This window comes from Lutjanus erythropterus, chromosome 5 (genome assembly GCF_056507025.1).
Source record: "Lutjanus erythropterus isolate fLutEry1 chromosome 5, fLutEry1.hap2, whole genome shotgun sequence".
Taxonomy (NCBI): Eukaryota; Metazoa; Chordata; class Actinopteri; order Lutjaniformes; family Lutjanidae; genus Lutjanus; species Lutjanus erythropterus.
Genome location: NC_139321.1, coordinates 24,767,209 through 24,786,389, shown reverse-complemented (window position 1 = coordinate 24,786,389; position 19,181 = coordinate 24,767,209). Strand labels below are relative to the sequence as shown.

At 39.5% G+C, this 19,181-nt stretch overlaps 1 protein-coding gene across 2 annotated transcripts in view; it reads left to right on the top strand.

Moving 5' to 3' along the window:
• The window catches only part of gabrb2a (gamma-aminobutyric acid type A receptor subunit beta2a), a 49,618-nt gene extending 34,249 nt beyond the window's left edge, over positions 1-15,369 (top strand). The window contains exons 5-10 of one of the 2 annotated variants that reach the window (XM_084719335.1): positions 15-97; positions 6,936-7,073; positions 8,514-8,666; positions 11,326-11,570; positions 12,027-12,167; positions 13,294-15,369. In XM_084719335.1, coding sequence (XP_084575461.1) covers positions 15-97; positions 6,936-7,073; positions 8,514-8,666; positions 11,326-11,570; positions 12,027-12,167; positions 13,294-13,650 — 1,117 coding nt within the window. In that variant the 3' untranslated portion in view covers positions 13,651-15,369. The remainder of the gene's footprint in view (positions 1-14; positions 98-6,935; positions 7,074-8,513; positions 8,667-11,325; positions 11,571-12,026; positions 12,168-13,293) is intronic. The other variant, XM_084719336.1, reaches the window with a different exon arrangement.
• The last annotated feature ends 3,812 nt before the right edge of the window (positions 15,370-19,181 follow it).

Genomic DNA, 19,181 nt, shown 5'->3' with positions numbered 1-19,181 from the left:
GTGTGTGTGTGTAGGATCACCACAACTGCTGCCTGCATGATGGACCTGCGCCGCTACCCTCTAGATGAGCAAAACTGCACCCTGGAGATCGAAAGCTGTAAGTACCGTTGTCCCTGACAACCAGCTCTCACGCCCACACGTAGACGTAGAATCGAACAGATCCCACGTAGGCATGCAACTCTGAAAACAGTCTGCCGGCCCGGTGGCGGCAAGGTAGAGGGGATGTTGATAAGGCTGCACGTAAAATGCTGAGAAAGGCTGATGAGATATCAAGAGATACACATCAAGAAGAGGAACATCACTAATGGCTCGCTGACTGATAACATCCAGCCTAATTAATTCAACTCCAACTGCAGTGGCTTCCCAAGGCGTGGAGGAGCCTGATTAGGTCCAGTGTTTCAGGGACGCGCTGCTGATAGTGGATGTTATGTGCAGCTTCCTCCATGTTTGTACAGTACAAAGAGCTCATTTCACATGGAGTTTGTAATTGTACGTGATCCGGCGTTCTCAAGCTGAGGGAGGGAGGGAGCATGGAGGAACATGAGAGGGAAAGACGAGGTCCTCTGCGTGTTTTATCTGGGTCCCTGGAGAAAAGGATTATGGGGCTGGGATGTGGTGTAGGGCTCAGTCTTTCCGGGTTTGATCACACCATTGCCAGCAGCGTTAAGCAGCACAAAAACAGCGCGGGTCAGAACCGCCTCTTGCTGCTCCTCTCCCATTATGCTCGCCATCTCTCCCCTCATCGCTCCCTCTTTCCGTTTCTCATCTCCTTTCTTTGCACAGTCTCATCCTCTTCTTTTTTCTCCTCTCCCAGCCTTTTTATCTCTCTCTCCATCACTCATACTCTCTTTTTTTCTCCTCCTCCTCCTCCTCCTCCTCTCTCAGGCAGCCCAACACAAAATGCATACACACTCTCTCTTTCACACACACACACACATACACACAGCACCAGTTTTGATCACCAGGCAGTATCTGCTCTCATATGGATTAACTGGCAATGGTTTTAACGTTGGAATCGCTTCATGCCAGAGCATGCTATTTTATTCAGACTAATGAGCCCAGAGAACTCTCACTTCCCTTGATAAACTTGATGCATTTTTAACAGACACAAGTCTTAAAACCCCACATCCCCCGATACATCAGCAGCTCACTGCTGCGGCTCAGGACACTGGTCTCACGGCTGCACCGAGCAATAATTGATTTCTACCCCTACAACACTAACAGAGATGGGCAGTGTTTCAATTTGATGTATTTAAAATATGTATTTAATTACTTTTGAATATATTGTCATTTGTCTTTTGCTGGACAGAAAAAAATAAGATGTAATTTTTAACAAAATATGTTTAGTTTATGTATTTGAAATACTTAAAATACATTATTGAATAAGTCATTTTATTCTGAAGTAAGACATTTTATCCCAAGAATTATACTGTGGAAAAAAAAATACAGGTGTTGGTTAAATGCAAGTGAATCATATCACTTTTCTTGTTGGGTCCAGCAAAGCACTCATTCTGAACAACCATATTTCATTTGTGTTCCTCGTGACTGGTAGCTGACATACCAGTAGGTATCTTATCAAAACGATCAGATATTCATCATATTCACACAGCAGCCATTTTCCTCTGATGTCAAGCTCTGGGCAGGAAGCTCAAATGTCTTACTGCTGTGTTCCAGGTTGCAAATCATATAAATGTAGATTGTTATCATTTAATTGCCTCCCAATTGATCAGCAACTAAAAGACAATGGATAGTGAAACTTTGGAGAGACATCAGGCCACCTTTCAAGCTAAAACAACATATGTGATAACCCATTAACTACTGTTGCACAACAGCCAGCGCTAGGATAGGTAAGACGTAAATTAATTCTGAATTATAAGCTCATATCTGGGGCACGTTCATTTAAACCTGCAAGTGAAACACACTGGATGTAATCAAGCTTGCAACGTAGGCTAACATTAACATTAACTCTCTTGCTGTCTCTGTACCAACCTCAGAGATGTTCTGGTTAAGTCAGCAATGTAGTGTGACATCGTGCTCACTAAAACTTACAGCCTTTAATAAATGTGACCAAGATTTGTCCTGTCATTTCAGAATCAGTTTATGCTTTTTCTAACACATTGTGTGACACTATCAAAAGGTAATTTTTGGTTTTGGTTATCAAATATGTTGCTTTAGCCTGAAATTTGACCAGATGTCCCTCCAGATTTTCACAATTTATCACCTCGTCAGTTGCTGATCAATTGGAAAGTGGTGAAATTATAACATTTTGTCAGATATTCTATGTTTGTATGACTTAAAATCTTGAGCACAGCAGTTCAACATTTGAGCTTCCCGCCGTGAGTGTGACATCAGAGGAAAATGGCTGCTGTGCAAATATGGTGAATTGCACGCTAAGGGAAGTTTGCTGAATGACACTAAAATACAACGGAAGAAAACATGCACACTACACTACTGGCAAATATACTTACTATCTAGAAACCTAGCATGCACTCCTGAGCTCATCTTTTCAGTCGGAGGTTAAGGTCAAACCCATATTGAGGCCATTAAATGCCTGAAATGTTGTAATATCAGTTTGCACACAATGTATTTTAATATTGTCAAGTCACACTTACTTATATTTTAAATGAATACGTTTTCTCATACCAGTATTTTGTATTTTATTTTGATACATTTGTATGCAAATGTTGGTCATTTGTAACAAGATGCTTTTTTATGTATTTGAGCCCATCTGAACACTAAAGATTTCTTATATTGCATATATATACATGCAAATACACACCCACACATGCATGCATATCTTCAAGCTCATCCCGCGTTGTCTCTCTCTTTATGTCAGTCTTGTGGGACTCACACGACAGCCCGGGATGAGCACAGTGATGTAATGCATCGACATCTTTCCGAAAATATACGGAGACAATGGTCCAGAACTAATGGAGCCACAGTCCGACTGACCAGTTTATGTACAGGCTATAAAACACTCCCTTACGACACTCTTCAAGCCAAAACCTCCTCTCCCAAACTCCTCGACACCCTCCTGATCCCAGCCTGTCATGGCTGATCAGAACTGAACTGAGCCGCACATCAAAACAGCAGCATGGTGGACTCTAATTGGGGTGATGTGGGGTTGCATGAGGCTGGGATGATGATAATGCAGACGTGGAGGGAGAGCTTACTGTATCTGCTGGTGTACAATTTCAGCATCAGACACATTTTGCTCCACAGCTGCACCGGCGGGGGTGTGATGTATTCAGTGTTTTACTTCACCCAGGCAAATGCAACAATTAAAGAATAAGGCTGGTGATAATCTGTACTTTTCTTATTGTCGCCAACGACCAAAACCAACAATTAATTGATTCTACTAACATGTGTTGACTGTGTAGTCACAGTCTAGCTTATTCCTCTGTGCCATAGAGCTCTATTGTTGTCCAGAAACACATCAATGAGCCACACAAGTGCACTGGGTGACCTTCATTACCATGAACACAAACACTGTAGTTTATTTTGAGTCAGGGTTGACTCAACATACACCCTCCTGCTGCTATATATAGAACAAATGTGTATTAATCCACAGCTGAAAATAGTAGTCCCCAACAAATACAGAACAGAGTGTGGCAGGAATGAGTCCTGAAAGCCAAAAATGAGTTAGTATTTACACCTCTGGTTCTCATCAGCTTTTTTCTTTTTTTTTTTTTTAATGAGTTTTACATTAGATGCCCAAAATAAAGTCTCTGTTTAAGACAAACTTGGGAGATTTTCATGTTTGGTTCACGTAAAATAAATCAATAAATACCTAATTTGTTAAGTTTGTTTATAAGAGGGAAAATAAATGCACACCGAAGTCTCTCTGAGGTCCTGGCACTGACAGTGAGGCTCAAACATGAAAAAACAGGAAAAAGCACCGCACACTCAGAGACCCTGGTGAAGACAACCTGTCGAAACGTTGGTGATTAAAGGACTTTAACTGGAGCTGTGAGTGTGCGGTGCTTTGTCTGTTTATAGCCTAATGTTAGCTTTTTACTTTTTGCAATTGCATTTATGCTTCAAAAATAAAAGAAGTGGTGTTCATTTGTGAAGATCATCTTGCTGAGCAAAATGTCTATACATCATAAACTTTTGTTTAAAGAACGCAAATACAAAATCCAATGGAAAAATCCGATTGGCCTTTTGTGGAGGGAACCAGAGTGATATTAACCTCCAGGCTAGCTTAAAAAATATCATCATTCCTGCAGCGCTTTATTTACCGGGGATGCAACAATACCAAACACTCACAATATGACAATACCGCAATAAAAAGTTCACAATATGATATTCATCATGAACAAAGAAAACTGACAACTTGAAAAGATGTCATTCATTATATATTAAAAAGCTGACGTGTAAATCTTTTTTTTTTTGTATAAAAATATTTTTTCCTTTACTTAAAGTACCTCTGCTTTCCTTCTTTAATAACATAAAATAAAAGTAACCAGCCAGTCGATTGGGATTAATTAAATAAAACAACTGCAAAGCAAAACAATGAAGCAGTCAATAGCTTTTCTAAAATAAAATAAGAATAATAAAATGAAATAATTAACAATGTAATACCACAATAGATACCATAGATACTAATAAATACTTCCAGTATGAGACATACTTTTATTAAACTATGTGATACTTTGTAATATCGTTACTATCAACTTGTGTTTGAGTAATGTTTGCTGAAAGCTACAGTGCCCAGCTGTTTTAAGAAATTATTTAGCCTTTTTTAAAAAATGAAAATTAAATATTTGTAACCTGTTGCTAAACATTTACATCCTCAGTAGGGACAAAATGGTCTGGAGCTGAGTGCCACAAACATGATGAGTAAGTCAGTGTATTGAGAGATTGAATAACACATTGTAAGATTTGTTCTTTTCATGGATTTATTGGAAATGAGTGTGGTAATGTCAACCTTAACTGTCAAACATGCAGTATCCCGAGACTAACATCAGAAGCCCTGATACTGCAGGTCATAGAAATATTGACATCTTAAAGTTGGAAAAACTTAAGTGTGAATAGTAAAATTAATGATGGCTGTTCAGTCTTCTGGTATTGTGCCGCAGGTTCACGTAACACAAAGCCTGTGTTGATATTATTAGTGAAAATGTCTGTTGTGAAAAAAGGCCTGTGGGTGAAGTTATCTGCGTGTTCGGGCAATAACAACCCGAACACGAGCGCCATGACTAACTTCACCTTCAATGTCAGAATTATGTGTTAATTTTTAAAAATCAAAGCCTCGGAGTTTAATTATTCATCACATTTGAATAGGTCACTGCCTCTATTTTGAGTGCGAGGCAGACAAAGTAGAACTGGGAGATGGCTGCTCCCTGTTTGCTTGTGACTGTGCTGCTCATGTCACAGACTGTCTGCAACACTGACTGACTGCAACAGCTTGTGCAACAAACACATCCAGTCTCAAATCTCTGCGGCTCACAATGTGTTGCAGCTTTAAAATGACTCATTTTACCCAATATAAATTAACACGTTTTTAACAAAGAGAGTTGAAACATACATTAGAGTTGTTTTTTTGTTATTTTATTCATTATTTGTTTGCATTGCTGCTGACACAGTTCCAGTTTTCTGGAGACCCTGTTGGTGTGTTTAAGGAAACGCCAACATACCAGTGTTTACATCACAATGAAAGAAGGAAGCGTTACATGGCACTGATGGCTGATCTGACCAAAAACAACCAACTCACTCTGTCTTCTGGTCAATATTGTCCATGCTGCAAGAATAAATTCATAGTATTATTTCACTAGAATATGGAGTCTGCATCACTTAATATTAAGCAAGAATTCCTTCCTTTGTTGAACAAATCATATTCACAAGGCCTTTTGTTGGAAAATAAAGGAGAAAACACACCAACATAAAATGTTGAAAAAGGGTTTTGTTTTTGCATAAGAAGATTGCTGTTTAGTAGCTGACAGCCAAGTAAAAAGTTTCTGTTCTTGGTTTCTGGAGCTTCCAGCAAGCACTTGAACACATCACCACTCCACTTAAATCATGCATTTATAATTTATCTCAGACAAAAACTGTGATGGAATCTGAAGCAGATGTGAAGTCACCATAAGACAGTTTTCATACTGTACTGATATAAGTTTCACCAAATGGCTTTCTTAAAATATGTTTCTAGGTTAATCTCAACCTTTTTGGCTTGTAGCTTTAAAATAAAGCAAAGTCAGCTTGTGTTATCTCTTTAAAGTTTACATATTTGTTCCGCTCCTAAAACGCTTTTTGCAAAATTTGAGAACCTTCTCAGATGGTTGAATGTGAATATTTGAGGCTTAACATGCTAAACTAATCATATTTTCTTTTTTCACACTTTTAAAATGCTTACCAAGACAAAACATAATTTTATTAGCCAAAATGTTTTACTTTAAAGTCCAGATGAAATGGCATTTCAAAGTATCAAGCTTCCTCATCATGATGTATTATAGGGTGACACAGAATAGGCAGGTGGGACATAATGTTGGGGGGGATTTGATTTAAGTGTTGAAAAGTGGGCAAGTCTCTTGGTTCAAGCCTACATTAGCATACGTCATATTTTGTTTTACAGGAAGAAAACATGATGGAAAAAATTTTAAGAAGAAACAGCAAGAAAGAAATTGACTTTTTTTTTTTTTACTCTGTTTGCACATATTGTTAAAGAGGTGCACAATGTGGGTGCTGTTTGTGATCTAACAGGCCTTTTTCATTTCATCTCTTAATCATCTTGTGCACCCTCACATGTACTTTGTGACTCCCTTTTGGGGTCTGAAGCCCCATGTTGGGAAAATGTATTTAGTGAAGGAGCTAAAAACACACAAAATCACTAACACTGACATTGTACAAAACTGCATGACACTGTGATGTGTTATTGACCAGTAATGAACAATGATAATGTGTCTCTAAGTGTGTGAAGTCTTTCTCCTCTGCAGATGGCTACACCACAGACGATATTGAGTTTTATTGGCGAGGTGGAGATGGCGCAGTGTCCGGTGTGGACAGAATAGAGCTGCCACAGTTCTCTATCGTTGACTATAAACTCATCTCCAAGAACGTGGTCTTCTCTACAGGTACAAAACATAACTGTCAACTTTATGTTTGGTCCTGAAACTCTGTCTTTTTCACATGCCCTGTTTGTGTTGTTGAGCCAATTAGTCAGCCTGGTAACACCTGATAATAACCATAATTAATAAATGGTAAACTGATAGTTAATTAAACTTTGGTTAATAGTTATTTTACTGTTAACTAGCATTCAAATTATGTTTATATATACTTTATGAACCATTTATTTACGCAAATTTGTAAATGGGTTTGAAACAAACACAACTTTGCATGAAAACTACTGGGGTAGGTTCAGGAAGAGATAATGCTTTGGGTTAAAAAAAAAAAGGTATGGTTTTTACATAACAACTTATTTAGGCAACAAAAATAAGAAACCCATATGAGGTATTATAATCATCAGTTGCAACTTTATAATAGCAGTCAAATAATATTTACAGATGTTCTGCAAAGTAATTATTAACATTAATAGTGTTTCAAATATCTGGTCTGTCTCTCCATGTTACAGTTTCTTAAAGCCATATAAATCATTGGACAATAATTAACAAATATTCAAATAAAATTTTATAATTTGTGTAACTTTAAACTGTTAGTTCACTAATTTAATCAGAATGTAGTTCTGATTGTCTCTTATCAGCTACAATATATAATTTATAAATATGATGATTTTATATTACATGATTTGATGATAAAATAACAATTATAGTATTACTAGTAAATCATTTCATTGTCTGTACAAGCTACCACAAAGAGTTTTTTAACTGGTTAAAAAACTCAATTGATTACTGATACCTCTATAATACCTACATAACGTCTTCCTCAGTGAGAAGAGCAGCTATTTCTTTCTAATTTTTCTTAATGTCTGCCACCAGGTCGAATTCTCCGTAAAATCAGATGAAGCCAACCTGTGTTTACATTCTCACAAGCAAAGTTACAGTGCATATGTGATATGTTGGCCAGTTAAAATTACAGAGATAAGACATTACTTTATTAGTCCCACAACTGGGAAATTTATGGTGTTACAGCAGCAACGTGGATAGCAAAGCATCAATAAAAAAAAAAAATTATTGCAAAGAAGCAGGATAGTTTTATTCTGATTATTTTATTTGTGATATTATATTTTTAGGTTGTGGTGGTGGAAACGCTACCGCTTTTTCCACTGGGGCTTCCAAGATCAACAAAAATGAAAGTTCCCTGTAGTAGCTTTAACAGTGAAAAAAATATTAACTTTTTTTTAATTGTTTATCATTTATCAGTAATGGTTATTATTTGAGTGTTACCAAAACATTCCATTAACATCCAGATGCACACAGAGAAAAGTATTGGTATAAGGTGTTGTAGACGGTCATGTCAGGCTCCCTGGTGTCAAGGAAAATATAGCTTTTAGTGGGCGTCATTGAGGAAAATCTATTTCTATCCCACCTCCTCCTCTGTCCCTGTGCCTCCTTCAGGTTCCTACCCCCGCCTGTCCCTCAGCTTCAAACTGAAGAGGAACATTGGTTACTTCATCCTGCAGACATACATGCCTTCCATCCTGATTACCATCCTCTCCTGGGTCTCCTTCTGGATCAACTATGATGCCTCGGCTGCCAGAGTGGCCCTGGGTAGGATCGCCTCGCCGCAGCCAAACAGTGACCCTGGGAAATAACCCAAAGCTAAATGATAACAGCCATTTAACACAGACGCAGATTTGCTTGAGATCTGTACATTATTGTGTGTGTGTGTGTGTGTGCGTGTGTGTGTCATGAACCAGATGTGTGTGTTGACTCTTTATTTTCCCAGTGTTTACTCTTGTTCTCATTAGCTTAAAGCATGTGAGTGATAGCAGTGTGTGATAGGCTGCCTGGCTAAATGTCTGTTGTTCAGAGATGACTATATGCATGACTCATGCAGAGCGAGAAGCGCTGCAGCTCGACCTTGAAGCGTGCTGTCTTTCTCTCTGCCTGTCTGTCTATCCGAGCCTCTCATTGGTCGCAGCTTATCAGAGCCAGATCACGTCTAAATTACATCCAAAATGAAAGGTGGCAATATTTGCTTAAAATGCGCCTTAAACTTTAGAGTTAACGTTTTTACATCAATGTCAGATGACCACTGAACACTCCCTTTAATGTTAAACTTCGGTATGACAGGTCAGAGCAGCAGAGGAAATGGCTCTTAGCTCTATGTGTGTCGTTCTTGTCACACACCATTTGTTTTCTAGAGTGGGACACATGCGGGTTGGAGCCCCAGACGGTGCGTTCAGTGGGTAACGTGATTTAAAGATTTGCCTCCTCCCAGTGTCCTAAGAACATGCAGCGAGCAGCGCAGCCAATGAGAGATGTGGCTCCATGCTACAGTGACACTGCTGGCTGCTGCTGGGTTATTTATAATACGTGTGAATCTGACCAAATGCAGATTGTGCATGCAGATGACTAATGTATCAAACACAATGCGTGTATGTCAAAAAAGCAGGTGAATCGTGCTGTGACTAATAGCAGATGTTTACAATGGCAAAGCTGTGCTTTTTATATAGCCTACAGTTTGTTCCGAGTCCGTTTGGATACATGATTGGATGCAAACCTGACCCACACTCACACACTTTCAGTCTCTGGAGATATCGAGGGACCTTTTTTATCCAGATGGGTTCACATTGTTTCAGGTCTGTCTGTTTGCTATAAATACTACAGTATATAATGTATATGATAAACATGAATGCTTACGTTCACCAGCACATACTCATAACCTTTGATGATGAGCACCTGGTCTCGCACCTGATATTATTATGTAGAGCAAATCCCAGTGAAACAAGACACCCTGGTTTACTCATTCACTAATCCCTTTATAATAGAGTTAACCAACTGTGAACAGTAGATTTAGATTTCGAACACTTATGCTCATCTGCTTTTTGTGTCCCCAAACTATGATTAGTCTTTGAGATTCAGACCATTGCATTGTGGGATTGCAAGCAAAACGTAGTGTCCATGCCATAGCCATGCCTTTTTTTAAGGCAGACAGTAAATATAACAAACAGTACTGTAAACAAGGAGTGATTTCAGACACTTCTTAAGAGTCTGCAGCCATGCTAGCTGGTCTGTGATGTTGCATTTAGGTGAGCTATGCTTGTAGTCGTGTTTGAGGGGTTTGAGGTCAAGAACATGCTATCTGTACCAATTAGCGTGTGAAAGATCACAATGTGGGTCGTTCTGTTTGCTCACTTGGTACAGCGTATGATCCATGTGTGGAGGCTGAGTCCTCAGCCGTGGCCTGCTTTTGATTCCAGCCTATGGCCCTTTGTTGCATGTGCCCCCTTCACTCTCTTTTTACCCTTTCCTGTCTATCTGCAGCTATCCTATCAAAAATAAAGTCACAAAAAGCTCTGACACGCTGGACACGGGCATTTCCTTTCCCTAAAAGTTTTTATTATGCATCAGAAGTAAGTTAAAGAACACAATTTCTATGCAGCTGAAAGCCAACAGTGAACAGTAAAATAAAGTGGAAACCTGAACGTACAAACAGTGATGCAGGAGAGAAACTAAACTTCAAATCACAGAGATTCAGCTAGAAGCTACAAAAGTACAGAGAGCTGACTGCACACTTTGACACTTAGAAAACATCTTTCTCTCTGCTCTCCTTCACACATGAAGCTTTCAGGCCCACATCAGGAAAATAACGCAAATATTGGTAGTTACAAACATGTAAATCACCAGTTTTTATCAGGTTTAGCTGTGTTTAAAAATCTGCTTTGAGCTAATATCAGCATGCTAACATGCTCAATGTCGATGCCAATATGCTGACTTTATCTTTAGCTCTTAATGTAAAATACAGCTAAGCCCGATGGGAATGTCATTAGCTTTGCAGATATTTGGTCATGAAGTATTGGGCAAATTGACCTTTACGTCTGATGATGGTAAAAACTGTAAATGATCAAAATTAATTAATATGATTCATCCTGAGGACATCAGCGCTTGTACTAAATTTCAGGACAATCCATCCAACAGTTGAAGACATTTCACTCAAAACCATAAATGTCAACCTGCTGGTGGAGCTAGAGGAAAAGTAAGGAGATCATTAAAGTCAGTAGGATTCATCGTCTGGGGAATATGAATGTCTGTACAGAATTTCATTTTAGTCCATCCAATAAGTGTTTCTACCAAATCGACATTACCATCCCCAGAGCCACGTCACTAGTATGGCTAAACATCTCATATAACTTCTGGTCAAAATGAAAATGAAGTGAAAATGTCTAAAGACGTGCTTTCTAAATGTGTGACCTGTGGTATCCAGGGATCACTACGGTGCTGACCATGACCACCATCAACACCCACTTGCGAGAGACGCTCCCAAAGATCCCCTACGTGAAGGCTATTGACATGTACCTGATGGGCTGCTTTGTGTTTGTCTTCCTGGCCCTGCTGGAGTACGCCTTCGTCAACTACATCTTCTTCGGCCAGGGCCCCCAGCGGCAGAAGAAGGCGGCTGAGAAAGCAGCCACGGCCAATAACGAGAAGCTGAGACCCGACCCCAACAAGGTACATGTGCAGGCAGACGTTGTGTAGAGGTATCTGTGCTGTCAGTTAATGTGTGTGTTTGTTTCTGTGGGAGCAAAATGACTTCTTCTCCTCTCAAGGTCAATGTGATGCTGTGATCAATGCTTGATGTCCTTTACCAGCACTCTTTACTCCTGCTCTAGCTCTCCGTTTCTCTCTGGTTTTAGCCATGTGTATCAACTTTATTGCTCAGACTAGGATCTGAAAGAAGCAATGATTGGCTTATACTTTATCTCCATATTTCTGTGTCTCTCAAAGGGCAAGGCGCCTAAGAAAAATCACTGGCTGTGGTGCCTTCAAAGCCTTCTCTTTAAATTTCATTTAGCTGCTAAAGCTAGCAGGAACAACAGCAACATAAAAAATAAAACACCCTTTCCTTCTGAGTGTGGCAAGCTACGATTTCCCCTAAGTAACAGTGCTGATTTTGTATGCTTGCAGTGGCTGGTGGGAAATGTAGTTCAGAGAGATGATGCTCTGTATGCCAGAATGAAACAGAGGGAAATTGACGCATATGACTCGATGTGGGATCCCATCTTTGTGGACGATGCCGCATTAGGACTAGGCGAGCAAAGAAATAAGGTACTGGAGGTTTTGAAAGTCAAAACTAACAATGTCATCAATCTGAATCAATCCAGATCAGAGGAAAATGCTGTAGTTTTTGTGCATTTCTTTGATTTCTATAGATTTTTAAGGCAACTTTGATCATCACTCCCACCATTGTGTTTTTCCCTCTCTTGGTTTGCTCTTCATGCATTTTCCTGACAAACATGGCTTAGCAGTTTGATTTCTGCAGGCATTAATTTAATCTTAACCTGGGCTCTATACATCTAAATTGATGGGAAATGACTAATATGGCAAGAGAGAAGAAAACATCAGTAGCTTCTCTTGAGAAAACATCATTTAGATACAAATGCTGTACAATCTCAAAGGCAATTGATAACTGTCTTAAGACTAACTGAAGCAATTGAAAAAAAAAATGGATCGTCAAGATAAGAGAAAGAGATCATTTGCAGTTTGACGAATAGTTACACACACACAAAAAAACCCAACAAAATACAACAAGCTCCATTTACAGCGGGACAGGATTGGATTATAGGGACGTTTTTTTCCTCAGAAGTCAGGCTATGGATGAAGAAATGTTGATCCGAATTCACTTCCCACAACGTCTTTTCCTGACCTGCCCCTGAACCTTTTTAGCCTTACCTCTCCTCCATCTTTGCAAAGTCCTTTTTACTATTTCTCTCAACCTTCTCCTGTCACATTTTTTTCCTTTTGCTTTTCTTCTTCTTTTTTTTTATTCAGTTTGTCTTGTGAATCGACAGAATTTTAACCACACTCTGGTTGAAATTCTGAGATGACAATGAAGATTTCTCCATGAGAATTAGTTTGTGGAGTGCGTTTGTGCTCTTCCAGGAATGTTACCTCATAGTCTTGTGGTCGTATTATCACCAGATATTGATTGACAGATGATCAATGATTTACTTAGTGCTTTTTAAAACGCTTAAAATATTTTTTTCACTGTGAGTAACACAAGTTTTGACTCATTTGCATTACCCATTCTAGCACCTCATCAGTATTTTTTACACAGTGAATACTTAATGCACTTTTTATTGATAATTTTACTTAGTTTGTAGTTAAGATCACTTAAGATTTCCCTTTGGCAGTAACTCCTCATGGCTCCACCTGTTTTTACACCCTCACACAGATGACCCCTGATGACAACATCCTGTTTAGCACCCTGGAGATGAAGAATGAGATGGGTGGTGCTGGGGATTTGTCCCGGGGCTTGGGAGCGCCCGGAGACCCCCGCAACACGATGCTGGCCTACGATAGCTCAACGCTGCAGTACCGCAGGGCAGCCATGGCCCGCCAGAACTATGGCCATAGCGCCTTGGAGCGCCACGCCCAGAAGAAGTCACGCCTACGGAGACGGGCCTCGCAGCTCAAGGTGAATATCCCAGACCTGTCCGACGTGAACTCTATCGATAAGTGGTCCAGGATGATCTTCCCCACCGTCTTCTCCTTCTTCAACGTCGTCTACTGGCTCTACTACGTCCATTAAACCTGGCGGTGTCTGGTGGCCAGCTTGTGGCGGGCACGCAAAGAAGGGGGGAGGGAAGGGAGAGGGGGATTTAGAGAAGGTGAGAGAAAGATGGTGTGTGTGAGAGAAAGAGAGAATGAGAGATGAACAGTGCACCAACTTTTTTAGCTGGTTCATTTTAGAAAAAGTGAGTAGGATGCAAAGACTTTTGGATGGACTGCAGCAGCACCCAACACTTCAGTCAGCAGTGACTCTTTTAGGATTTGGGAAACACCTTAAAAATGACTGACAAACACTCGAAAAAGAAGAGCGAGAGTTTTAAAAAGACAGAAATGGTGCCTGTTCCAGAATTTCAATATATCACTAATATTTGTCATTCGTAGCTTACTCTCTGTGGATCAAATATTTATGCTTGTGTTTGCATATACTTTAAGGATTTGTTTTGTTTAGTATCTATTTACTTCGTAGCCGAGCTGTCTGCATCCAGGAAAGCTTTATAAATGATTTTAAAGGAGTCATCCTTGATAGTCTATTTTCCTATAATTACTGTATATCAAAAACATCCTTTAAAAGCATGCTTATGTTTGATTTCATTTGCATCTCAGTCATGATGATGATGGAGCGCAAAGCATTTTAGTTTTACTAGTTGAGGTTAGTCTGTCAGTTACCATTTTGCAGCTTTGGCTTTTAGCACGGCCCGTCTGGGTGGATGGTTTGAGCATCGCTGGATGACAACAGGTGGACAGCAGGGGGGGGCGCTCTTTTCTCTGGACATCCCTGTGGGGCTTTAATGGTGCCAATGCTGAACAGAAAAAGCTTCTTCAGTTTGTTGAAGGTCTCCTGTGATCCGGTGAAAGAGCGGGACTGTTGGACACTGACGCTTTGGCCAAGTTTATGTTTTGCTTTTTGCTGTGCTGACAGAATCCAGTCCATTTCACCATGTGTTATTTTTTTAAAGAGAACATTTGACTCCTCCGTACTTTCTGCCATCGTGTGAGAGGAGCTTCAGATGCGGAGAATGGCTTTAACACGACTTAAGCTGGTGTAAGAACTTTGCTGATAGACGAGCTGAGTTTCATTGCAACCAGAGTTGCTGCATAAATATGGCAATCCACAATCATCATTATCAGTAGAATTGAATGATAGAAGTATGATGCGTTTCATTGTGATTAGGTTTCTGTTTTGAAAAACTGTAGATAAACATAAAATCATGTTTAAAGAAAAAGAGATGATTCATTTTTATAAATCAATACTCACATTATTGTGTAAATATTATGGATTTATTCTATTTAAATGGGTCTCTGTTGTTGTTTTTGCAGTTGAATTACAGATCAAATGTTCCATTCAGTCAAAAGAGATAAAAAAAGAAAAAAAGAAAAAAGAACAATTTAACTGAGGAAAAAGAAAAACACAATTCACAACTTTGCTGACTCTGTACTTTTTGGACTTTTCTCTCTTTTCTTTCTTTTTAATGGACTCTAAAAGCATCTACTTGCTGAAACTAAAGCACTTCCAGACACCAGTGACTTTTGGGTCAATGTTTTGTTCTCCAGAAATGACTAAACAAGGACCCCACTATCCAGGCATTGAAGTCAGGCATATTTTGTACAAAGTTTCTGTAAATTCCAATTGTAATATTTCATAATGACTGTAAATATCTTGTGTAATGATTGTCAGCAATTATGAAGATGTATCTAAATTCAATTAAAACTCAATTCAGTCTATCACTTCAATAACAGAGTACACGGGTGGCGGTTTTATGTGTCCTGTGCGTGAATGTGCGGCTGTTCATGAGCTCACGGCTGATTGAGTGTCTGAATGAGTAAGTGAACAACTGAACCCGACACAGGGAGTGAGAAGGCAAGCGAGAAAAGCAAATGTAGGGGTGAACAGAGAGATGTGAAGGCTGCAGCTGGGGACTATTGGCTGCATAATGGATGGAGAGGCAGAAGAGTCGGAGCGAGAGGCCGCGGCGGTGGTCTGGGCTGAGATGGGCTCGGCTGGGGTCTGAGCATGGCCGAGCGCCAGCCTCGGCCTCAGGGGACATTAACGCAGAGAGCCATAGATATGGAGGCATTCTGTGGATTCAACTGTGGCCCTGCTGGCTCCAGGGGCCAGAGTGCCTGCTACAAAAAAAAAAAAAAGACAGGAAGAGAGAGAAGATAAAGGACAAGAAAGAGAGTGATCCATCCATCCATCCATCAATGCCCCTGCTGCACCCTCCCCTCACTCAGCAAAGCAACTGCACTCTGCACCACACTGCACCGCACTTTCTTCCTGACCTGACCACTGTTACAGCCCTTAAATGGATGCTAGTGAATATTTGATGGTGCAAAACACTGAATATTTAATATTTAAAAAGGGAATTTTGTTCTAGCAGGGACTAATGTGCAGCTAATGTCTGATTTTGAACTTAGAGGGCAAAAAGAACACAATGAGATACCGACGGATTGGAAGATGTTTTAACTGCGAAAAAATCTGATGAACATTATGAATTAGAAATAAAGGTAAGGGCTCTTACACCTTCCCACACAAAATGCAAGCCCTTTTAAAGCATTTTCAAGCTTTTCCAGCACTTTACAGTGCTAAATGTGCTAAATAACATATTCATATGCTTATGTATGCTCAATATTAAGCCCTATCTCACAACATCTGATTCAACATGCTGAATCAGATGTTATTATTCTATGAACAACCAAAATTATGTTTCATGACAGAATTCTAGTTTGGATTTTCAATATCTGACACATATCTGTAAGAAGACCTGACATCCTATATAACCTGGCTGAGCCAATATAATACAATCACTCAATTACTAGACAAATAACTTACATTTCAATAAAATCAATCAATTTTTTTTTTATTTGTGGTTTTCAAGCCAACGAAACAACAATCTCCTGCCAATTTGTTGTATGTGAGTGTAGCCGGACATGCAGAGTGGCAAGCAAGGTTCAAACAGAGTCGTCTTAATTTAGTGCGAAAAGCATAATAAACTGAGCTCTCCCTGACTTATTTTATTTATTTCTCTAAAAAGCAAACTATTCGGTCAGAGCAATTTTGTACAAAAGTAATACAATTACAGTTTCTAGCAGTTTCAAGCATATTATCCAAAATCCAAGCACTTTTTAAAATCTTGAAAACAATACATAAAAACTAAGGCGTCTTCGAGGATTTCCAACACCCTTAAGAACCCTGGAAGACATGTACAGAAAATGAGGATTTTGAGTTTGTTAAATGTTTCGGTGCAGCTTCAGACACACAGAGAAACTTGTATGAGCAATATGTGATATATTTCTTGTACTAAATCATAAAATGACCATGATAAAAGCTAAGTTAAAATACAGACTCCTCTGACAGCAGCGCTACAGCCGAGGTGTTTTCCTTTTTCTTTCATGTTTATTAGAGTTAAAATTAATGCAGGATGTTTGCCAAATGAGTTTCTGTCTGTTTATGAGTTGTAAGAATCATTAGTAATCTTTTAGAAGGAGCAGATGTTTATAACAGTTAAAATGAGCAATATGTTAATGGAGTCACTATTTTCGGAGCAGGGGACTTTTGTTTTCAGGATAATGGACTCAATTTTACATTGACAGACAGCTGACAGTTATAAACAGCTGATCAACTTACAGTGTAGAACTTGTTGTTGCTCACTATTGTCAATTATAGTGTTGCACTCGTCTTGTGTTCATGTGGATTCAGTGTCCCTGCAGCCTGCAGGCAAACTACCAGAGCTTTGAGTCTTTTTTATCTTATTTCATTTACCATCTATGGCTCCAACTTGCTATTTGGACTGCAGAATACTAAGGTGTTAGATATTGCTCCTTTAAATATCTAGCGATGGATCATCAAGCTCAGGATAATGGAGGACAAATTCATATGTGACGCAGAGAGATTGCTAATCCTTTAAGGTTTTATAGCTGTTTGTTTTTGAGATAACAGAGGAAACTCAACCTCGCGTCAGATAGGACTGCACGTGGCCTCTATTTGTGTGTGTGTGTGTGTGTCTGATGTGTCTGTGAGCAAAAGTTCTAAGTGCAAAACTCCCTAAAAAGACACAGTGGTGTAAAAAGTGATGTAACGCGACATGTTAGCTTGTTCCAGGTTCCTCCATGCATCGGTAAAAATCAGCTCTACATTACTGCTCCCCCTCAGTATAACAGATGTATTATCTCACTACAGTAGACAGATGGTTTGTGCTAAATTGGCCCTCTCTCTCTCTGCCTCTCTCTTTCCCTCTTTTCAAAAAGGGCATTAGTGTCGACATGTAAGAGAGGGGGAAAGGCAGATGCTTTCTACTTTGTAGTGTTTCCATGTCACTGGAGTAATTAGGAATGCACAGACCTCTGCTCTGTGGAATCATGTGTGCATGTGTGTGTTTTGTTTCCAAGAGTGTGTTTTGTTTCTGTGTGTGTGTCTGTGTGTGTCTGCGGACTCACAGCTGCGCCACTGTGCAGTCGGTGTGCCAGCCAAGCCAAACCCAGCCAGGGCTGACTGGGACGGGGTGAGAGGGTGAGTCTGGCACACTCGCGTCACGCCGCTCCCCTGCTGTAACACGTACTGGGATGGAAAAAACACACTGAGCTACTGTGGAGAGACGAACCGGCATGTGTCAGCTGTTCAAGGACAAAACAGGAAATCATTTAAATTCTTTGATTGATGATAAATCACCTGCAAGGTCGAACATGGCATCCTTTAAAAAAGAGGTCCATCTATCTCCATTTGAGGCAAATTATCCAGTAATGCCTCTCTGTGTGCTGTGTATCAAACCCTAACCAGGTACATATAGTTTCATTACTGTGGCAATAAACCGTGTCACAATAAATGAGTGACCTAAACAGGTTCTGCAGCCTTTTCTGGAAAAGACAACATATGTCAAAATGAGGAAGTGGAAGGCATCCTACATGCATGCCATCTGTGCAAGAAGCTGTTTTGCTGTCGTTCATCATACGTCTCACACACATACATGTAAACACAGTCATTCAACCAATTCTGTGTAATCAGTGTGATTCAACCCTCAACATACAAATCTACAGAGGTGGCAAAAGTACATATACTCAAAATGAAGTACAGATACTTAAAATAGACTCTGGTAAAAGTAGAAGTACTGATTCAACTTTTTTACTCAAGTAAAAGTGATAAAGTACAGGCTCTGAAATGCACTCATAGTCCTGAACCTCACCTTTTCTCAGTGGTCGAGCTTCTATCTTTTTACTGTCTTGTCTCGTTAGGTTTTTTATTTTGTTTTTGTCTTGTTACATCTGTTGTGATATACACTCATGGATACACCAAAAAAAATTATCTTTTCTGTGTTATAGTCCCATTCATTTAGGTTGAAATAGGTCTTAATGTGTTCAATGTTTCTGCGTGACTATTCTTACCCAGGTGCAAACAGATGCTCCATACTATAATTTACTATATTTACTATAATTCCCAAATGATAATAATCAGAATCAACAGGAGTTTATTGCAGGTTAGTTTTCATGTTTGAAATATATTCAAATTGCTCTTATACAAAACAAAAATACAACAAATTCTTTATATCTGTGATATCT